This window comes from Pan paniscus, chromosome 21, assembly GCF_029289425.2.
Source record: "Pan paniscus chromosome 21, NHGRI_mPanPan1-v2.0_pri, whole genome shotgun sequence".
In the NCBI taxonomy this organism is placed as follows: domain Eukaryota; kingdom Metazoa; phylum Chordata; class Mammalia; order Primates; family Hominidae; genus Pan; species Pan paniscus.
In genome coordinates, this window is record NC_073270.2 from 19288007 (window position 1) to 19308005 (window position 19999).

The window sequence follows — 19999 nt, forward strand, 5'->3', positions numbered from 1 at the left end:
ATATTTTTGTTAGTCTTTCCCCAAATCAATTATATCACAGACATGCCATCGGACTTCAGTGAGTCTGAATAAGCCTGAGAACTACAGAACAACTCCTGTTCTCGCTATATGTTCATGTGCCTGTCTGAGGTTTAACTTGTTTATCTAATTCTGTGAAATTGCTTGCCTCTAGTAGCATTTCATAATATGTGAAACTTTTCCTTTCTATGGATTACACAGCAGCATTTCTATAAATTGTCTCAATTTACTAATTGGTCAGTTCTCAAATGAATAACTTCTGGAGGCTTACTCACGTTGTTTGAGACTTGACTATAATTCAGTCTGATGCTAACTTCACAACCATCTTCGTGGACAGTAGCAGAGATAAGCTTTTAAAAGAGTTGTAGAGAGAATTCATAACTGTGGGTGTGGGACTCATTGCCTTAAGTAACAGTGTACAAATTCTGAGATGTCAAACTCTAAATTTAACCAAATATTTAATTAACACAGAAGAAAGTAGGAAAAGAAAAACAGAGCAACAAAAACTAGATGAGATAAATAGAAAACAAAGAACAAAATGGCAGATCCAAATCCAACCATATCTAAATTCTACTAATTATAAATAAATTACTCTAAAGAGACTGCCAAATTGAATAAAAAGGCAAGATCCAAATCTATGCATTCTTCAAGAGATGCACTTTAATCAAACTACATGACTAGATGTTATCACCTTGGAAAAGGTATCCTGGTAGGGGGCGGGGACAGGGCTTGGTAATTAAGGGACAAGTATCACAGTTGAGCAGCTTTCTGTGTAAGTAGCAATAGGAATTTAGATTAAGCCAAGGGACAAGAAATGTTTTCATGAAGGGTCAGATAGTAAATATTTTAGGTCTTGTGGACCATATGTTCTGTATTGTGAATACTTTACTGTCATAGCACAAAGCAGCCACATAAGTAAAGGAATGGGTGCAGCTGTGATCCAATAAAATTTTATTTATAAAACTGGGCAGCGGGCCAGATTTGTCTCAACTGCCACAGTTTGCAGATCTCTGGATTAGGCTGAAGAAATTCATAAACTACCAAAATAGATTATCAAAGGAAATTGGGCAATACTGGAAAATGAGATCGTCTTGATGTTGGCCTATTTGGCAGCAGAAGAGTACACAGCCTATTTCATAAAGTTCCTTCTAGTCTTGCGACAAACAGAGGAAAGGTCCTCTCACAGAGCTGTCTTTTTATAATGGCAATGTAGTATCAAAGAAAGGACATGGGACTCTGACAGGGTCCGACAGATCTGCTTCAAATCTTGAACCCCATGAGACCCAGCAGTGTAGTCTTGGGCAGGTCACCAAACCTCTCTGAGCTTCAAAGTTCCTGGGCGTCAAATAAGGCTTCTTCTGACTATCAACTGCAGTGTGAAAAACCACCCCAAACTTAGTGGCATTAAACCACCACCACTTTATTATGCTATGGATTCAGAGAGGGCATAGCAGAGATAGCTTGTCTTTGCTCCACATGTCTGAGGCCTCAGCTGGAAGACTCAAATGGCTAGAGGTGGTTGGATGTCTGGGGGCTGGAATCATCTAGAGTCTAGTCACTCATGTGGCTCATGAGCAGAGATGACTCGAGGACTGGGTTCAGCTGGCGCACCTACATGCAGCCACTCCATGTAGCTTGGGCTTCTCATAGCAGGGTGGCTGAGCTCCAAGAAGTGTTGGAGGTGAGTGTGCCAAGCAAGAGAAAGCCACATGACCTTATGTGGCCAAGCCCTGGAAGTCTCATGGCATCACTTCCACCATAGTCCGTTAGTCAAACAGTCACAGACCCGCCCAGATTCAAGGTGAGGGGACACAGATTCTACCATTTGAGGGGAAGACAGTCAAGGAATTTGTGGTTATTTTTTTTAAAGTGATCACAAAGGTAATACACCTCCCTTGCAGGTTTGCTGTGAAGGCAAGAATGATGAATACAATGCTGATGCTGGGTGCACTGTAAAATGGCAGCTGTTATGTTACTATTGCTATATATTAACAGTGTATGATTTAAGTGCACGATCTGGATGGATTAAATTGTTCTGGGACCTTTCATTCTGACTGTTCGAATTTCCAATGTGACATCTGAGCATGAGATGTTCAGAATCTTATTGTCTTAGGTCAGGTGCCCCAGAAGCAGACTCTGAGACAATATTCATGTGCAAGTGATTTATCAGAGCAGAGCTCACAAGGCAGAAGAGTAAGAAAGTGTAGAAAGCAGAGCAGGAAAGGGAAAGGAGCGAGGCAAGATGCAGTTTCAGGCAAAATCCATGGAGGGTTCCTTCAGCCTGATCCCGTGGACACCTGTGGAGTGGAAATTTCATCTCACCCACCTTTCCCATCCTGGGTTCTGCAATCAAGGCCCGGAATTCAGGGTTGTTCTGAGCATAACACCTGAGGTGAGCAGAGATGTGATCCAGCTGTCTTCTCCAGTACCCTAAGAAAGAAGAGAAACCCCGCCATCTGGATGATTCTCCTGAGACTAAGAAAGAAAAATGATAGCATGGAACATATGTTCTCAGAGAGGTTAATTTCCTTTGTCAAACTTTGTGATGGACTTTCCTTAGTGAACCTCAACTATGCTCTGGAACAAGTTCCATTTTCCTCCATAACTGCTTGTTACATGTAATTAATCATAGACTATTATAGAATTTCAAAAGAGGCCGAGCATGGTGGCTCACGCCTGTAATCCAACACTTTGGGAGGCCGAGGCAGGTGGATCACTTGAGGTCAAAAGTTCGAGACCAGCCTGGCCAACATGGTGAAACCCTGCCTCTACTAATAATATAAAAATTAGCTGAGCATGGTGGCGTGCACCTGTAGTCCCAGCTACTCAGGAGGCTGGGGCAGGAGAATCGCTTGAACATGGGAGGCAGAGGTTGCAATGAACTGAGATTGCACCACTGCACTCCAGCCTGGGCAACAGAGCAAGACTACATCTCAAAAAAAAAAAAAAAAAAAAAAAAAAGGAAACTTAAAAGAACATATTTTGATTGCCACACATGGGGTCTTTTCTTTTTCTATGATTCTATCCCACCTACAATAACTTACCTAATATTTTACTTTATTTATTTTGAGATGGGATCTCACTCTGTTGCCCAGGCTAGAGTACAGTGGTGTGATCATGGCTTACCACAGCCTTGACCTCCCTTGGCTCAGATGATCCTCCCACCTCAGCCGCCCACGTAGCTGGAAATTCAAGCATGCACCACAACGCCTGGCTAGTGTTTGTATTTTTTATAGAGATGGAGTTTCACCATGTTACCCAGGCTGGTCACAAACTCCTGGGCTCAAGTGATCTGCTTGCTTTAGCCTCCCAAAGTGCTAGGATTATAGGTGTGAGACACCGCACCCAGCCCTTACACAATATTTTAAATGTACCATTTGGGGCTTGCCAAACGTGTACACCCCAATCAATACATAAAACATTTCCATCACTCTAAAAACTTCTCTTGGGTCCCTTTCCAGTCTGCATAGGGTTTAAGACACATTTGAATTAGTTGCCACCATTTAAAACTTGAGAGATTTCACGTGAGTCTGATGCCCGGTTTCTCATATGCAGGCGGAAGATGCAGGGGCACTGGGCTCACCTTCCCACACAGGCTGACCACCTGAGGCCAAGGAGCAGCTGGCTGCTTTGGACAGGGCACAGGCTCTCCAGCCAGCCACAGCCCCTGCTGTGCCCTGTGGCCACTTGACTCTGCAAACCCACATTGGATCCCACCAACAAATGAAGACACTAAGCTGAAAGCAATCAGAGGGATTTCCCAAGGTCATGCAGCATGGTTCAGTGGAAAGAGAACATAATTTGGAGTTCAGACAAGCCTGCGTTTAAATCCTAAATCTACCATTTATTAGCTTAGTGATGTTGAGCCAGACACTTAAATCTCCCTAAGCCTTACTTTTCTTACCTAATAAAATGGAACTAATACCCCCTACCTCATGTGTTATTGTGACAAGAGAACCTAAGTGTTCTTACTTGGGTTCCCCTGAAAGCAGAACCTGAGATAAAGACTTAGGACAGGTGGTTTCTTTGGAAGGTGACCGTGGGACATGCAAATGATGGCGTATAAAGAGCAGGACAAGGAAGGGAAGGAAGAACGAATGTGTTAAAAACTGGTTAATACCCTGGGCAACTGGGGCCCGATCTTGCTGGGGATATGAGGGACCATGGAGAACATGTCTCACAGTTGTCTGCTGAAGGACAGAGAAGCTAGGGGATCTGCTCCCCGGCTCCCTTGCCCATGAGTGAGGGCAGCCCAAGTAGTGTCAACTCCCAGTGCTTCAGGGTTGCACCTGTGTACGGATAGGCAGCCTTCTCCTGCTCTGAAGTTGGAGGCAGCAAAGTCAAGAGAGATAAAATTATTTAAATAAAACAGCGAGAGAGAGAATGGGGCACATTTGATGAGGCATGCTAGCAATGATGGGTGAAACCATCCACCACAGCTGCACTGAAAACAAGCAGGCTGAGATCTGGCTCAGGGCATCTGGAGAGTCCACTATGAGTAATCGAGACAACACTAGAGATCATACTGAGCCTAGTGCACTGTTTGACACAAAGTAGCCATTTATCCCACAAATATTTACTGGGCACCTACTATTGGTCATGTACTATTCTAGGGCTAGGATACAGAAGTGAACAGAGTTCTTGCTCTCAAGGATCTTACATTCTTAGTGGACACAGATAATATGAAAATAAATAAATACGTATGTAGGAGTATGTTAAAAATGAGGTTCTGACTGAGAAGCTACAATACAATAGATCTATACTTCTTTTTTTTTTTAGACGGAGTCTTGCTCTTGTCACCCAGGCTGCAGTACAGTGGCATGATCTCGGCTCACTGCAACCTCCGCCTCCCGGGTTCAAGCCATTCTCCTGCCTCAGCCTCCTGAGTAGCTGGGATTACAGGCACCCACCACCACACCTGGCTAATTTTTGTACTTTTAGTAGAGATGGGGTTTTGCTATGTTGGCCAGGCTGGTCTCAAACTCCTGACCTCAGGTGATCTGCCTGCCTCGGCCTCCCAAAGTGTTCTGATTACAGATATGAGCCACCGAGCCTGGCCTAGATGTATATTTCTAAAATGAAATCTCAACTCTCAAAAAAGCACTGAGTAAGGACCTTGTGAGGAAGTCCTTTGGAAAGGGTCATTGTAAGACTGTGAGTCCCCAGGCTGAACGAGGGGATTCAAAGGGACTAGTTTCTGCTACAGGAAACTGAAAACCTATTTCTATTATCCACTGCTACCAAACAAAACACCCCAAAACTTAGTGGTTTAAAACATCAACCACTTTACTGCCCATACTTCTGTGGGTCAAGAATATGGTCAATGCTCTGCAGGGACGGTTCATCTCCGCTCCACATGGTGTCAGTTGAGCCATCTCAAATAGGGCTATGGGATCCAAGATTATTTCATCCACAAGGCTAAGGCCTCAGCGAAGATGGCACAAACTACTGGGAGCTGTCTGGGATGGCTCAGCCTTCACCTGCACTCATTCAAATGTCTGGAGTCTTTGGGTTGGGTGCTGGCTCAGGTGCTCTGTTCTTCTTCATGTGGCATCTCTTCTAATTCAGTAATCTATACTGAACTTCTTTACACAGTGCTGACTTCCTAGAGAGTTAAGTGGAAGCTTTCAGCTCTCGTAAGGCCTAGGCCCAGAACTATCACGGTGTCTCTTCTATCACTCTCTATGTCAAAGCAAGTCACAAGGTCAGTCCAGATTCCAAAGGAAGAGAAACAGCCTCTTCCTCCTAAGGACAGGAGGGATGTGAGGAGTGATTCTGGTCATCTCTGCAGACAATCTACCACAGGTCTGATACCACATTTATATCTGGAAGACTTCAGTCAGACTGTGGGCTGGGTTTTGACTCCCACTAAGGACATCCAGAGGGCAAAGAAGAGCTGGGAATGACCAACTTCTGGCATGGCAGCCTAGGGATTTGAGTGGACCTACTCCCCAGTAAAATTGTTAGAGTAGGTAGCTAGGGAGACATGAGCAGGGCAGGAAAGGCTCCCCCAACCCCCAGAAATGTCAGGTGACCATCAGGTGATGGTCAGGCAGTTGTTAAACTTTCTCTAAAATAACAATTGGCTGCAGCTGGTGCCAGGGGACAGAGGTCTCCCAATAGATAGAAGACACCTGAAGCTGGTGATCAGCAGCTTCCCGATGAGATCTCAGGAGTTGGACGAGTGGGATCAGGCATGTGCACTAAGAAGAAAAATGGCAGAGTTTAACTGGTACATGACCTTTCTCTAGGAACACTCAATGGATAAGGGAATGCCTCAAGTGAGCATGCACACAACTTCCATAAACATACGGTGCATGTGGTCCCTCCCAAGTACTGGCAGGCCACTGAACATGGGGACAGCCCACCAAGAGGAATCAGGGTAGAAGTAATGCAAACTCTGGAAACATGCCAATGTATAAGCCCCACATTAAGGGCTGAACAGCACACTTGAATCTCTCAAGTCACCCGCTTGGCCTTCTTCAAAGTGTACTTCCTTTCGTTCCTGCTCTAAAACTTTTCAATAAACTTTCACTCCTGCTCTAAAACTTTTCAATAAACTTTCACTCCTGCTCTAAAACTTGCCTCAGTCTCTCACTCTGCCTCATGCCTCTCGGCCAAATTCTTTCCTTCTTGGAAGCAAGAACTGAGGTTGCTGCAGACCTGTAAGAATTTGCCACTGCTAACAAAACTATTTAAAAAAACAGCAAAATCCATCACAAGTACTTTAGAGCCATCTAGAAATGGTTCTAAAGCCATACAGAAAATACACATTTAATGAAAATATACCAAAACTCAGAATCATGAGAGTCTGTGGTGTTTGAACCATGGGCCACTCCCTTCCACATCTTCTCAGCTCCACTCCATATAGGTGCAGATGAGTACACAGGGCTCCCTCTCCTCAGAGTTCCCAAAGGGGTGTAGTATCTTCCGAGGAAGGTCAGGGACTTCAGTATTTCTCATCCTGTCCCAATTGCCCTTTGCACAGGCTAAGTTCTGGCCAAGTGTGGTCAAGAGATGGGGGCTCCCTTTCTCTGCTCAGTTACCACTCATGGGATAGATGTTCTACCTTTGATCTGGGACACTGAGAATACTGGGGTCCAGACCACCTATTCCTGGCTCATTCAGCACAAGTCCAATGTTGGGAGAAGCAAGTCATGAAGAACAAAGGCTACAGCTGCACATGCTCTGTTGCTTACCCAGCCCCTAAAGCAATGGTGCCACATTGAAAAAACATGCCATTGTCTCCATCCAGAGCATTGGCTCAGAGATTTTGCCCAGGGGAAGAGGCAGGTCAAAAAACAGAGTTCAGAATCTCTCCCCAAAGAAACAGACTTCATTTGCAACAAAGTGTGGGAAAGTTCAAGCCTAAGGCTGCTTTCAAAACAATGGAGGGTATGTTAAAAAGCAGTTAAAAGAAGACTAGAAGATTCATTAGAGATATGAGCTAAATAGGCCAGCCAGTTTACCTCAGAGGATCAGAGAAATAAACAGCTAAGAAGAGCCCTCCTGAGGTAAGAAAAATATTCAAACACTGACCTAAAAAACAATCCCTGTAAAGCCAGGTTGTCCAACCCACAGCCCATGGGCCACATGTGACCCAGGATGACTTTGAATGGATCCCAACACAGATTCATAAACTAACTTTCTTTCTTTTTTTTTTTTTTTTGAGATGGATTCTCACTCTGTTGCCCAGGTAGGAGTGCAGTGGCATGATCTCGGCTCACTGCAACCTCTGCCTCCCGGGTTTGAAAGATTCTTTTGCCTCAGACTCCCGAGTAGCTAGGATTATAGATGCCTGCCACCATGCCCGGCTAATTTTTGTATTTTTAGTAGAGATGGGGTTTTGCCATGTTGGCGAGGCTGATCTCAAACTCCTGAGACCGCCCACCTCGGCCTCCCAAATTGCTGGGATTGCAGGTGTGAGCCACCGCGCCGGGCCACAGATTCTTAAACTTTCTTAGAACATTATGAGATTTTTTTTTTTTTTTAGCTCATCAGCTACCATTAGCATTAGTGTATTTTATGTGTGGCCCAAGACAATTCTTCTAGTGCGGCCCAGGGAAACCAAAAGATTGGACACCCCTGCTGTAAAGGATGCCAAATTTAATTAAACCAGTCCGTGAAGCAATTTATGCCCCAGGTCATGGTTGAAAACAATACAGGAATCATCCAACAATAAGCAGAGCTTAATGGCTAGGTGTGGTCAGGAAAGAGACAAAGAGAGCCCTGCCAAACCACCATCATCCTATGGTGACAGGGTGCATGCCAAGGCTACACTCTCCATGGAGTCACATCAGAAGCTTCATACTGTGGGGGTGAAATAGAGTTCACTAAAATGAACAGACAAACAGACAAACAAATAACAATAACAAGCCTGGAAGATAGGTCAGTACCCAGAGTTGATACAATATATTATCTAACACATCCAGTTTCCAACAAAAAAATCATGAGACATGCAAAGAAACAGGAAACTCTGACCCAAACACAGGGGAAAAAACATGCAACAGAAACTGCCTGTGATAGCAACTAGAGTTGAAGATTTAAGACTTCAAAGCAGCCATTATAAATATGCTCAAGGAACTAAAGGAAATCATGCTTAAAAGGAGTAAAAGAAGAGCCAGGAGTAGTGGAATGTACATGTAGTCCCTGCAACTCGAGAGGCTGAGATGAAAAGATCTCTTGAGCCCAAGATTTGGAGGCTGCAGTCAGCTATAATTGCACCACTGCACTCCAGCCTGGGTGACAGAGCAAGACCTTGACTCTTAGAAAAAAAAAAAAAATAGAAGAAATTATGATGCATTTCAGAAGGCTGAGGTGGGAGGATTGCTTGAGGCCAGGAGTTTGAGACCAGCCTGGGCAATATAGTGAGACCCCATCTCTACAAAAAAATTTTTTTAATTAGCCAAGCATGATGGTGTGCACCTCTAGTCCCAGTTGCTTGGGAGGCTGAGGCAGGAGCATTGCTCAAGCCCAGGAGTTTGAGATTGCAGTGAGCTGTGATTTGTATCATTGCACTCCAGCCTGGGTAACAGAGCAAGACTCTGCCTATAAAAAATAAAAATAAAAAAAGAAGGAAGAATTCTTCCTGAAATAAGAGAATATAAATAAACACATGAAAGGAAAACCAAATAAGAATATGTAGCAGAGAAGTACAATAACTAAAATAGATAATTCACAAGAGGCGCTCAACAGTAAATGTGAAGTAGGATAAAAAAGAATTAGCAAACTGAAAAATAGGTCAATAGATATTATACAACGTAAAAAAAAGAGAGAAAAAGGAATGAAGAAAAATGAACAGAGCCTAAGAGACCCATTGGAAGCTATTGAGCATGCCAACATCTACATGAGAATCCCAGAAGAAGAAGAGACAGAGAAATGGGACAGAAAAAATATTTGAAGAGATGATTGCCAAACCCTTCCCAAATTTTATAAAAGACATGAATTTATACATCCAAGAAGCTCAAAAAGCTGGAGGTGGAGCAAGATGGCAGAAAAAGCCTACATCATTCATCCTCCCTGCTGGAACACCAAATTTTAACAACTATCTGTACTCAGAAAAGCACCATTACATGAACCAAAAATCAGGTGAGCAATCACAATACCTAGTTTTAACTTCATATTGTGGAAAGAGGCATCGAGAAGGGCAGGAGAGACAGTCTTGAATCACTGATACCATCCTTCCCCATCCCCCAGCAGCAGCTATACAGCATGGAAAGAGAATGTGTGCACTTTGGGGAGGGAGAGCACAGTGACTGGGGGACTGTACACTGAACTCGGTACTGCCCTGTCACAGCTGAAAATAAAGCCGTGCTGGGCTCAGCCAGTGCCCGCACATGGAGGGAGCATTTGGACCAACCGTAGCCAGAGGGAAATTGCTCATCCTAGTGGTCTGAACTTGAATTTCTCAGCAAGCCTCGCCACTGGTGGCCGAGGTGCTCTGGGATCATAGGTAAACTTGAAAGGCAGTCTAGGACACAAAGACTGAAATTCCTAGGCAACTCCTAGTGCTAAGCTAGGCTCAGAGGCAGTAAACTCGGGTGGCACGTGACCTAGGGAGACACCAGCTGGCATGGTTTAAGGAGGACTTGTAATATCCCTTCTCCAACTCCAGGCAGTGCAGCTCATGGCAACAAAAGTGACTCCTTTCTACTTAAGGAGAGGAGAGCAGGGAGTAAAGAGGACTTTGTCTTGTATCTTGGATACCAGCTCAGCCACAGTAGGACAGGGCACAAGGCAGAGCCGTAAGGCCCCCCTTCTAGGCCCTAGCTCCCAGCTGACATTTCTAGACAAATCCCGGGCCAGAAGGGAACTCACTGTCTTGAAGAGAAGGCCCCAGTCCTGGCAGGATTCATCATCTGCTGACTAAAGGGCCCCTGGGCCCAAATAACCACCAGCAATACCCAGGGAGTATGCTGTGGGCCTTGTGCTCTGATATGTGCTAACTTCGGGGAAGACCCAGCACATTCCAAGTTGTAGTGGCTATGGTGCAAGACTCATTCTGTTTGAGAAAAGCAGAGGGAAAAGTAAAGGGGACTTCATCTTGCACCCTAGGTACCAGCTTGAACACAGTGGGGGAGAGCAACAAGCAGGCTCTTGGGGTCCCCGAGTCTAGGCCTAGGGCCTTGGACAGGATTTCTGGATCTGCTCTGGGCCAGAGGGGAGCCCACTGCCCTGAAGGGTGAGTCCCAGGCCTGGAAGCATTCATCGCAAGCTAACAGAAGAGCCTTTGGGCTTCAAGCAAACATTGGCAGTGGCCTGGCAGAATCCCCTGTGGACATGTGGACCAGTAGTGGTGGTGGCCAAAGGGAGAGGTTCCTCTGCCTGTGGAAATGGGAGGGAAGAGCAGGAAAGACTTTCTATGATTTGATTGCTTAGCTGCAATATAATAGAACATCAAGTAAATAATTATGTTTTTTTACTCTAACCCTTGGCTCCCGACAGCATCTGTGGACATGCTCAAGGCCTGGTAGAACTCACCACCTGGAAGGGAAGGACCTTGGGCAAGGCCCAGTGCTATACTGGCTTCAGGTATGACCCAACTCAGTCCCAATAGTGGTGGCCACAGGAGTGCTTGCATCACCATACCCCTAGTTTTAGGTGGCTCAGCACACAAAGAGAGACTTTGTATGTCTGGGAAAAAGAAGGGAAAATAACAAGAATCTCTTCCTGGTAGTCCAGATAATTCTTCTGGATCTTATCTAAGACCACAAAGCAGTACCTCTACAAGTCTGCAAAAATCACAGTGTTATGGGGCTTGGGGTCCAAGTCCCTTCGAATACCTGGAAACCCTTCCCAAGAACAATAGGCACAAACAAGTCCAGACTGTGAAGACCTCAATAAATACCTAACTTTTCAAGGCCCAGACACTGAAGAGCATCTACAAGCATCACCAGCATTCAGGAGAACATGACCTCACCAAATGAAATAAATAAGACACCATGGACCAATCCTGGAGAAACAGAGATATATGACCTTTCAGAGAGAAAGTTCAAAATAGCTGTTTTAAGGAAACTCAAAGAAATTCAAGATAACACAGAAAAGGAATTCAGAATTCTGTCAGATAAATTTAAGAGAGTTTGCAATAATTAAAAAGAATCAAGTAGAAATTCTAGAGCTGGAAAATAGAACTGACATGCTAAAATATGCATCAGAGTCTCTAGATAGCAGAACTGATTAAGCAAAAGAAAGAATTAAAGTGAGCTTGAAGATAGGCTATTCAAAAATACACAGTCAGAGGAGACAAAAGAAAACATAATAAAAAACAACAAAGCACACCTATAAGATCTAGAAAATAGCCTCAAAAGGGCAAATCTAAGAGTATTTGGCCTTAAAGAGGAGGTAGAGAAAGAAATAGGAGTAGAAAGTTTCTTCAAAGGGATAGTATCAGGCCAGATGTGGTGGCTCACACCTGTAATCCCAGCACTTTGGGAGGCCAAGGTGGGTGGATCATTTGAGATCAGGAGCTCGAGACCAGCCTGGCCAACAGGGTGAAACCCCATCTCTACTATAAATATAAAAATTAGCCAGGCATAGTGGCTCACGCCCACTATCCCAGCTACTTGGGAGGCTGAGGCAGGAGAATCGCTTCAACCCAGGAGGTGGAGGTTGCAGTGAGCTGAGATCACACCACTGGATTCCAACCTGGGGGACAGAGTGAGACTCCGTCTCAAAAAAACAAACAAACAAACAAAAAAACCAAATGGATAGTATCAGAGAACTTCCCAAACCTAGAGAAAACTATCAACATTCAAGTACAATAAAGTTATAGAACACCAAGCAGATTTAATCCAAAGAAGACTACCCCAAGACATTTCATAATTAAACTCTAAAAGGTCAAGGATAAAGAAAGTGTCCTAAAAGCAGCAAGAGAAGAGAAACAAATAACATCCAATGGACCTCCAATACCTTCAGCAGCAGGCTTTTCAGCAGAAATCCTATAGGCCAGGAGAGAGTGGCATGACATATTTAAAATGCTGAAAAAAATAAAAAAAGTTTTACCCTAGAATAGTATATGTCTGGCAAAAATATCTTTCAAACATGAAGGAGAAACAAAGATCTTCCCAAAGAAAAGCTAAGGAATTTCGTCAATACCAGACTGTCCTACAAGAAATGCTAAAGGGAGTTATTCAATCTGAAAGAAAAGGATGTTAATGAGCAAGAAGAAATTATCCGAAGGTCCAAAATTCACGGGTAATAGTAAGCACACAGAGAAACACAGAATAGCATAACACTGTCATTGTGGTGTGTGAACTTCTCTTGACTTAAATAGAAAGACTAAATTATGAACCAATCAAAAATAATAACTACAACTTTTTAAGACAGTACAATAACACTAAAGAGAAAAAACAAAAAGTTAAAAAGCAGGGGGGATTAAATCTAGAGTTTTTATTAGTTTCCATTTTGCAAGTTTGTTTGTTTATGCAATCAGTGTTACTATTATGCATTGCATGGCTCTACCAAAATATCTCACGTACCCCATAAATATATACACCTACTATGTACCCACAAAAACTTTATAAATAAAAAATTTTAAAAATTTTTAAAAAGATGCTCAACAAGTTTCAAGTAGGATAAACCCAAAGAGATCCACAGCGAGACACATTATCAAACTGTTGAAAGAATATGACAAGAAGAGAATCTTGAAAGAAGCAAGAGAGAGGTGATTCCTAAGGTTCAAGGGATCCCCAGTATATTAACAGCAGAACTCTCATCAGAAATAACAGAGGGCAGAAGACAGTAGATCAACGTATTCAAAGTGTTCAAAGAAAACAACTGTAAAGCAAGAATCTTATAGCTAGTAGAGTTTAACAAAAACAGAGAATTCATTGCTAGCAAATCCACCTTATAAGAATACTTATGAAGTTCTTTAGGCTGAAAGCACATGACCCTAGAGAGTAATATGAATACACACACACACACACACACACCCCCCACCACCACCACCATCACCACCAGTAAAGGTAATTATGTAATTATAAAAGACATTATAAATGCATATTTCTTTTCCCTTCTTCTCAACAGATTCAAAAAGAGAGTATGTAAAACAATATGAATATGAATATAATTATAAAGTTTGGCCTATAACATATAGAAATAAGATATATTGACCAATAACAACACAAAGAAGGTGGGTGAGGCCAGGCGTGGTGGCTCACGCCTGTAATCCTAGCACTTCGGGAGGCCAAGGCGGGTGGATCACGAGGTCAGGCGATCGAGACTATTCTGGCTAACACAGTGAAACCCTGTCTCTACTAAAAACACAAAAAATTATCCGGGAGGCTGAGGCAGGAGAATCGCTTGAACCCAGGAGGCGGAGGTTGCAGTGAGTCGGGATCACGCCACCGCACTCCAGCCTGGGTGGCGGAGCGAGACTCCGTCTCAAAAAAAAAAAGGGAGGTGAGTAAGAGCAAAGCTTCATTGGGCTTAGGAAATAATCCAAAGGAATAAATTAAGAGAACTATAAATGGGGGAAAAGAAGGCTAATATAACAAAAGCCATAAATAATAGTTCTTTTTTTAAAAGACATCATGTTATAACTAATAATTGTAACAGTGTTTTGAGAGTTTATAACATATATGTAAACATAAACATAATGTTATATTAGAAAATAATGCCACAAAAGTTGGGAAGAGGGAATTGAATTATAGGGGTAGAATTTCTATATTTCATTGGAATTAATTTAGTAGAAACCTGAAGTATAGTCTGTTAAGATGTATGAGGAAAACCCTATAGTAACCACTAAGGAAATAACTCAAAGTATGTAGTGAAAAAGTCATTAAATAAATCAAAATGTTACACTGGAAAATATGCAATGCAAAAGAAAGCAGTAAAGGAGCAACAGAGGAACAAAAAAGGCATTTAGAAACATTTGGAAAACAAAAAGCAAAATGCTAAGTCCAACTTTATCAATAATAACATTAAATGTAGATGGATGAAACAATCCAATTAAAAAAAACAAACAAACAGGGATTGTCAGAATGGACAAAAAACCCTGATTCATGGTGCTGGACACAGTGGCTTATGCCTGTAATCCTAGCACTCTGGAAGGCTAAGGTGGGAGGCTTCCTTGACACCTAGAGTTTGAGACCGGCAACACTGGCAACACAGTGTCACCCCATCTCTGCAAAAACGTTTAAAAATTATCCAGGTGTGGTGGCTTGTGCCTGTGCTCCCAGCTACTCAGTAGATTGAGGGAAGAGGATCACTTGAACCCAGGAGGTCAAGGCTGCAGTGTGCCATGACTGTGCCACCGCACTCCAGCCTGGGTGACAAAGTGAGATCCTATCTCAAAAGAAAGAAAGAAAGAAAATGAACGTACACCAAACTTATGGGACGCAGTGAAAGCAAAGCTCAAACAGAAATTTATAGCAGCAAATGTTCACATTCTGAAGAAAGATCTCAAAATCATCACCCTAATCTTTGACCTTAAACGAGGAAAAGAAGAGCAAAGTCAACTTAAAGTAAGAAGAAAGAAGGAAATCATGATTAGAGTGGAATTTAGTGAAATACAGAATATAAAAATAATAGAAAATCAATAAAACCAAAAGTTGGTTCTTGGAAAAGATCAATGAAATTGATAAACCTTTAGTAAGATTGACCAAAAAAAGTGACATCTCAAGTTACTAGAATTAGAAATGAAATAGGAGATGTTATCACCAACTTTATTGAAATAAAAAAGATTGTAAAAGAGTATCACAAACAACTGTATGCTAATAAATTAATCAGATGAAATAGATAAATATCTAGAAAAACACAAACTACCAAAACTGATTCAACAAGAAATAGAAAATCTGAACAGACCTATAAAAAGTAAAGAGTAATCAGAATTGCCCACTAGACAAACATCAGATCCAGATAGCTTCACAGGTAATTTACCAAAATTTAAATAATAGTTAATACCAATTCTTCATAACCACTTCAAAAAAAAAAGAAGTGTTTCTATAAGGCTACCATTATCCTGATACCAAAATCAGACAGACAGTAGAAGGAAAGAAGAAAACTGCAGACTAATATCTCTTATAAATATAGACACAAAAGTCTTCAAGAAAATACTAGCAAACTGTCTTAGTCCATTTGTGCTGCTATAAACAAAATACTTGAGACTGGGTAATTTATAAAGAACAGGAATTTATTTCTCACATTCTGGAAGCTAGAAGTCCAAAATAAAGGTCCCTGCAGGTTAGGTGTCTGGGGAGGGCCTGGTCTCTCTGCTTCCAAAATGGTGCCTTGTTGCTGCATCCTCCAAAGGAGGGCAACGCTGTGTCCTCACATGGAGGGAGGGCCAAAGGACAAAAAGGGGCCTTAACTCATTCCCTCCAGCCCTTTCATAAGGCACTGATCTATTCATGAGGGCTCCATCCTCATGATCAATTTCCAAAAGGTCCCACCACTTAATACCACCACAATAGAGATTAAATTTCAAAATGAAATTTGAAGCATCTAGCTGGGACCACAGGCATGCACCACCACAAATTACTGCTTTAAAAAAAAAATTGTAGAGACAGGGTCTCACTTTGTTGGCCAGACTAGACTCAAGAGATCCTCCAGCCTTGGCCTCCCAAAGTGCTGGGATTGCAGGCATGAGTCACCACAACTGGCCCAAATTATAGACTTAAAAATAGTCAAAATGGTGAATTTTATGTTATTTAAATTTTACAATTAAAAAAAGGGATAACGGCAGATAGCAATAGCACTGCGCACTAACAACATGCCTGTCACGACAAAAGAAACCCACATGCGCCATGTGACTGAGGAACTAGAGAGCAGGGCTATGAGCTAAAACGTCAGAATACTGAAAGTTTAAGAAGGAGCTTACAGGAAGAGCTTCTTTTTCCAGTACAAAGAAAATTACTTGAAAAAGAGGAAAAGAAAGAAACTTACTTCTTACACATACAAATAAATCTAAAAGGAAGAGAAAATGAAATGTTCTTTCAGAGAAAGAGTGAATTCCCTCCCGACCAGAAGAAAGGGCATCCTCCCCCTTACCTCTTCCTGGGCTGATGGCTGTGAGGAGGGGTTTATGGTCACTCATTTTCTCCTGCCTCTGCTTTTGAGAGGCTATTTCCTGTTCCTTTTTTGCTAGCAGCTTGCCAGATGGGTAGAAGAGGCCAACAGTCTGTGTTCCTATGTCCCTCTTAGTCCCAACATCAGATCTGGGCAAAGGAATATTCAGGGACTGCCAGGCACATCGGGGCTATGAGTGAGGCAGAAGACATTTTTAAAATCAGAATATAATTTAATCAATCTTGCATTTTACTTATAGAAAACAACTCTAATCAGAATAAAAAGTATCTCAAGAAAAGTGTACTTTGAACTAATAGGGTTTTCCAGCCTTTGCCTCATCTTCCTTGCTCCTATCTTTCTCAGCAACTTCCAGCCTGATCCAGGATTAGCCATTTATTATCTAAAAGTCAGCAAATCAAGGGGTGTTTGCCGGCCTGCTTGATGCCTGGAAGATATCTATCCTTTTCAGCTCTGTAATCCAATAGAGCATAGACTTCACTACTAATCCACACTCAGCCACTGGTCACCAACATTTTTTCTAACATACTTTCCTGCATCTAAACCTGGGGACCTGAGAGGACTACCATGAAAGGTTGTGCGTTGCACAACGTCACTGCATTCAAAGTAGTACCATTCATATGGTGAACATCATATATTTGCATATGTATTGGGGTAATTTTTCTAGTAGAGAAACCAGTATATTACAAGCAATTTCCAATAGATGGCAGTCAAGTGTCTTGAGAAAAGAACACCTTTGTTTCATTTGCACAAAGGAATAAGGGCTAGTGGCAGTTTAGGATTTAAATCTTTCAAACTGGGTTAAGAAAGCCATGAACGGCTGGGCATGGTGGCTCATGCCTGTAATCTCAGCACTTTGGGAGGCCACGGTGGGTGGATGACGAGGTAAGGAGTTCGAGATCAGCCCGACCAACATGGTGAAACCCCATCTCTACTAAAAATACAAAAATTAGCCGGGCATGGTGGCACGCGCCTGTAATCCTAGCTACTCAGGAGACTGAGGCAGGAGAATTGCTTGAACCTGGGAGGCAGAGGTTGCAGTGAGCCAAAATTGCACCATTGCACTCCAGCCTGAGCAACAGAGCGAGACTCAGTCTCAAAAAAAAAAGAAGGTCATGAACTCCCTAAAACTGCATACAAAGTGCTGAGTGTATCCTCTAATAATGATCAATCTTTAACTTCTTATAATAAAGAGATAAGAAGAAACATGGAAAGTCTTTATCCAGCTTAGAGAAATGTATAAAATTATAAAAATCTAACACAAAGCCAGTTGTTAGAGCTTAAGTACTTCTGAAAATAACCCGGTGAGATTTGTCCTCAAACTATTCCCAGCTGTTATAAATTACAAAAGCAATCTTATATACCCTAAGCTTTCTAAAATATAAAAAAGGGGAAGGAAAAGTTCTCAGAATGCTACATAAGAAATTCAAGAGAAGTGCATTCTGTCTCATGTATTTTAAAGCCACTAAAGTGGCATTATGTCTACGGCCTTCCAAATGCAATGGCATAGACCTCAATTTACTACACACAAATATGCCCATTTAGATCTTTGATTTCTGAAGAAATCATTCGAGTGTTTAAAATCTAAATTGACTGCATTTATTTACACACCTAGTTGAAATTCCATGTGAAAGTTCTAAAAGTTTTGGGTCTCTTCCCCGGGTTGATTCACAGGGTGGAGCACACACATTCAGAGTTACAGCCTCTTCCTGGGTACCAGTTCTTACTACAGGGGAGGCCTCACCTCAGAAAAAGGGCGAGGTTCCTCAGCAGCTAGAGCCAGGCTTCTGTCCCAGCTAAGTTTCACCAGGGACTTCACACAAATACCACAGGAGCCACAGAATCGGGCAGACAGGTGATTGCTGGCCCCACATTTAGGGCAAACAGAACAGCCAGCAGGAATGCCGAGCTAGAGGACAGAAAATATCTTGATGAATATTAGAGTTATAATTTCCTCATGTAAATTATTCTCATACCATACAAATTAACATATGCCCAGACTCTCTGACCCAGCCATTCTACCTTCCAGAATTTATCCTACAGATGGACAAGTACAGAAAGAAGTGTACTCCAGGTCAACCCCTAAAACACTGTGGTTTTAAAAGAAATCACTGAAAACAACACACATGTCCAGCAATAGGGATGGTCTAAATATAACACAGTACATACATACAAACAATGGATTATGAAGCCACTGAAAAGAATGAGGAGGTTACTAACAAGACACCTTGCTAGGTGAAAATAATTGGGTCAGTGTTCATAGCACCAGTTTACTTATACATGCATTGAATAGCTGAAAGAACATCTCAAGAACTGGATCTGAGCAATTGCTTCTGAGAGGAGAACAGTGGGACTTAGAGAGAGAGGAGACTAACCTGTCACTCTAAAACTTTTTTGTTATTTGCATGCGATACTTAAATAAATACACAGCCTTGAGTGCTTTATTATAAAGGCAGGCAGACATAATTCATTTTAAAAAATGCCAGTAGTCAATAAATGAGTGAAAAGGTTTAACCTCAAAGAAATGCAAGTCAAAACAGTCATCAGAGATGGCTCTCAATGTAAGATAATTAATTATCTCTATCTCCAGATTCTTAGGTTATAGGTACCAGTAGCGAAATCACAAGAAGTGATTTCTGCAAGGCCATGGAAGAAGTGCCTGGCTCTCTCCAGGCCAGTGGTGAGGTGCTCAGTATACAGAATCTCAGTTTTAAAATACCCACCATGGCTCCACACCAGCCGCAGAAGGACGCCTCCCAGAGATTCCAGCGACCACATCTGGAGCAGGAAATGGTCCCCCCTTTCTGAGTGGGCGGAGGAGGGGCTTTATCCCCACTGCACATCGACTGGTGAATGAAATGGCATTTAAAGGCAGGATCAGTACTATATTCTCTAATCCCCCTCCCAATTCAAAAAAGATAAAAAATTCCCAGACAAGATGAGCCCCGGAAATACAGTGTTTTCTTGTTTTGTTTTGTTTTGTTTTTTCCCAAAGGAGTACAGCTATGATGAGTTTCACCAATTAATAAATTAGTACATAGAGCTCACATTCCTTCATGGAGATAACAGAAAGTCAATGAAACTGGTGCCTTGCACATCTTAATATTTTTCAATATCTTTAATATCAGGGATAGCAAGCCCTACTGTTGATTTAACAGAACAATATTAATGAAGGAAGATGAGAGCTAAGCTACCTGAGGGGTCATGATTGAGGCTTATCTTCTATCCTTTGGAGTTTTGGTTTCCATAGAAAAATGTGACTTCATTTCCCATTCTTGACACATGAGAACAATTATTTTATATTGGGGACAGAGGCAGAACTGTTTTGTGAGAATTCCTGGGACTATGTTAGGTAAACCTAGATTTGAATCTGTTGCTTCCTCACTATTGCCTGGTAGGAGACTTGCTCACTTCCCAAATGGGAGTGACAGCACAGTGGCTGCTACCTGACCACCCA

At 42.3% G+C, this 19999-nt stretch overlaps 1 protein-coding gene across 9 annotated transcripts in view; it reads right to left on the bottom strand.

Moving 5' to 3' along the window:
* The window catches only part of DZANK1 (double zinc ribbon and ankyrin repeat domains 1), an 84011-nt gene that overhangs the window by 12805 nt on the left and 51207 nt on the right, over nt 1-19999 (bottom strand). For all 9 annotated transcript variants that reach the window (XM_034947689.3, XM_055104895.2, XM_063601109.1 and 6 more), the window contains 5 exons: nt 19266-19388; nt 18287-18451; nt 16507-16714; nt 2345-2448; nt 294-368 (listed from right to left, as the gene is read on the bottom strand). In XM_034947689.3, coding sequence (XP_034803580.2) covers nt 294-368; nt 2345-2448; nt 16507-16714; nt 18287-18451; nt 19266-19388 — 675 coding nt within the window. The remainder of the gene's footprint in view (nt 1-293; nt 369-2344; nt 2449-16506; nt 16715-18286; nt 18452-19265; nt 19389-19999) is intronic.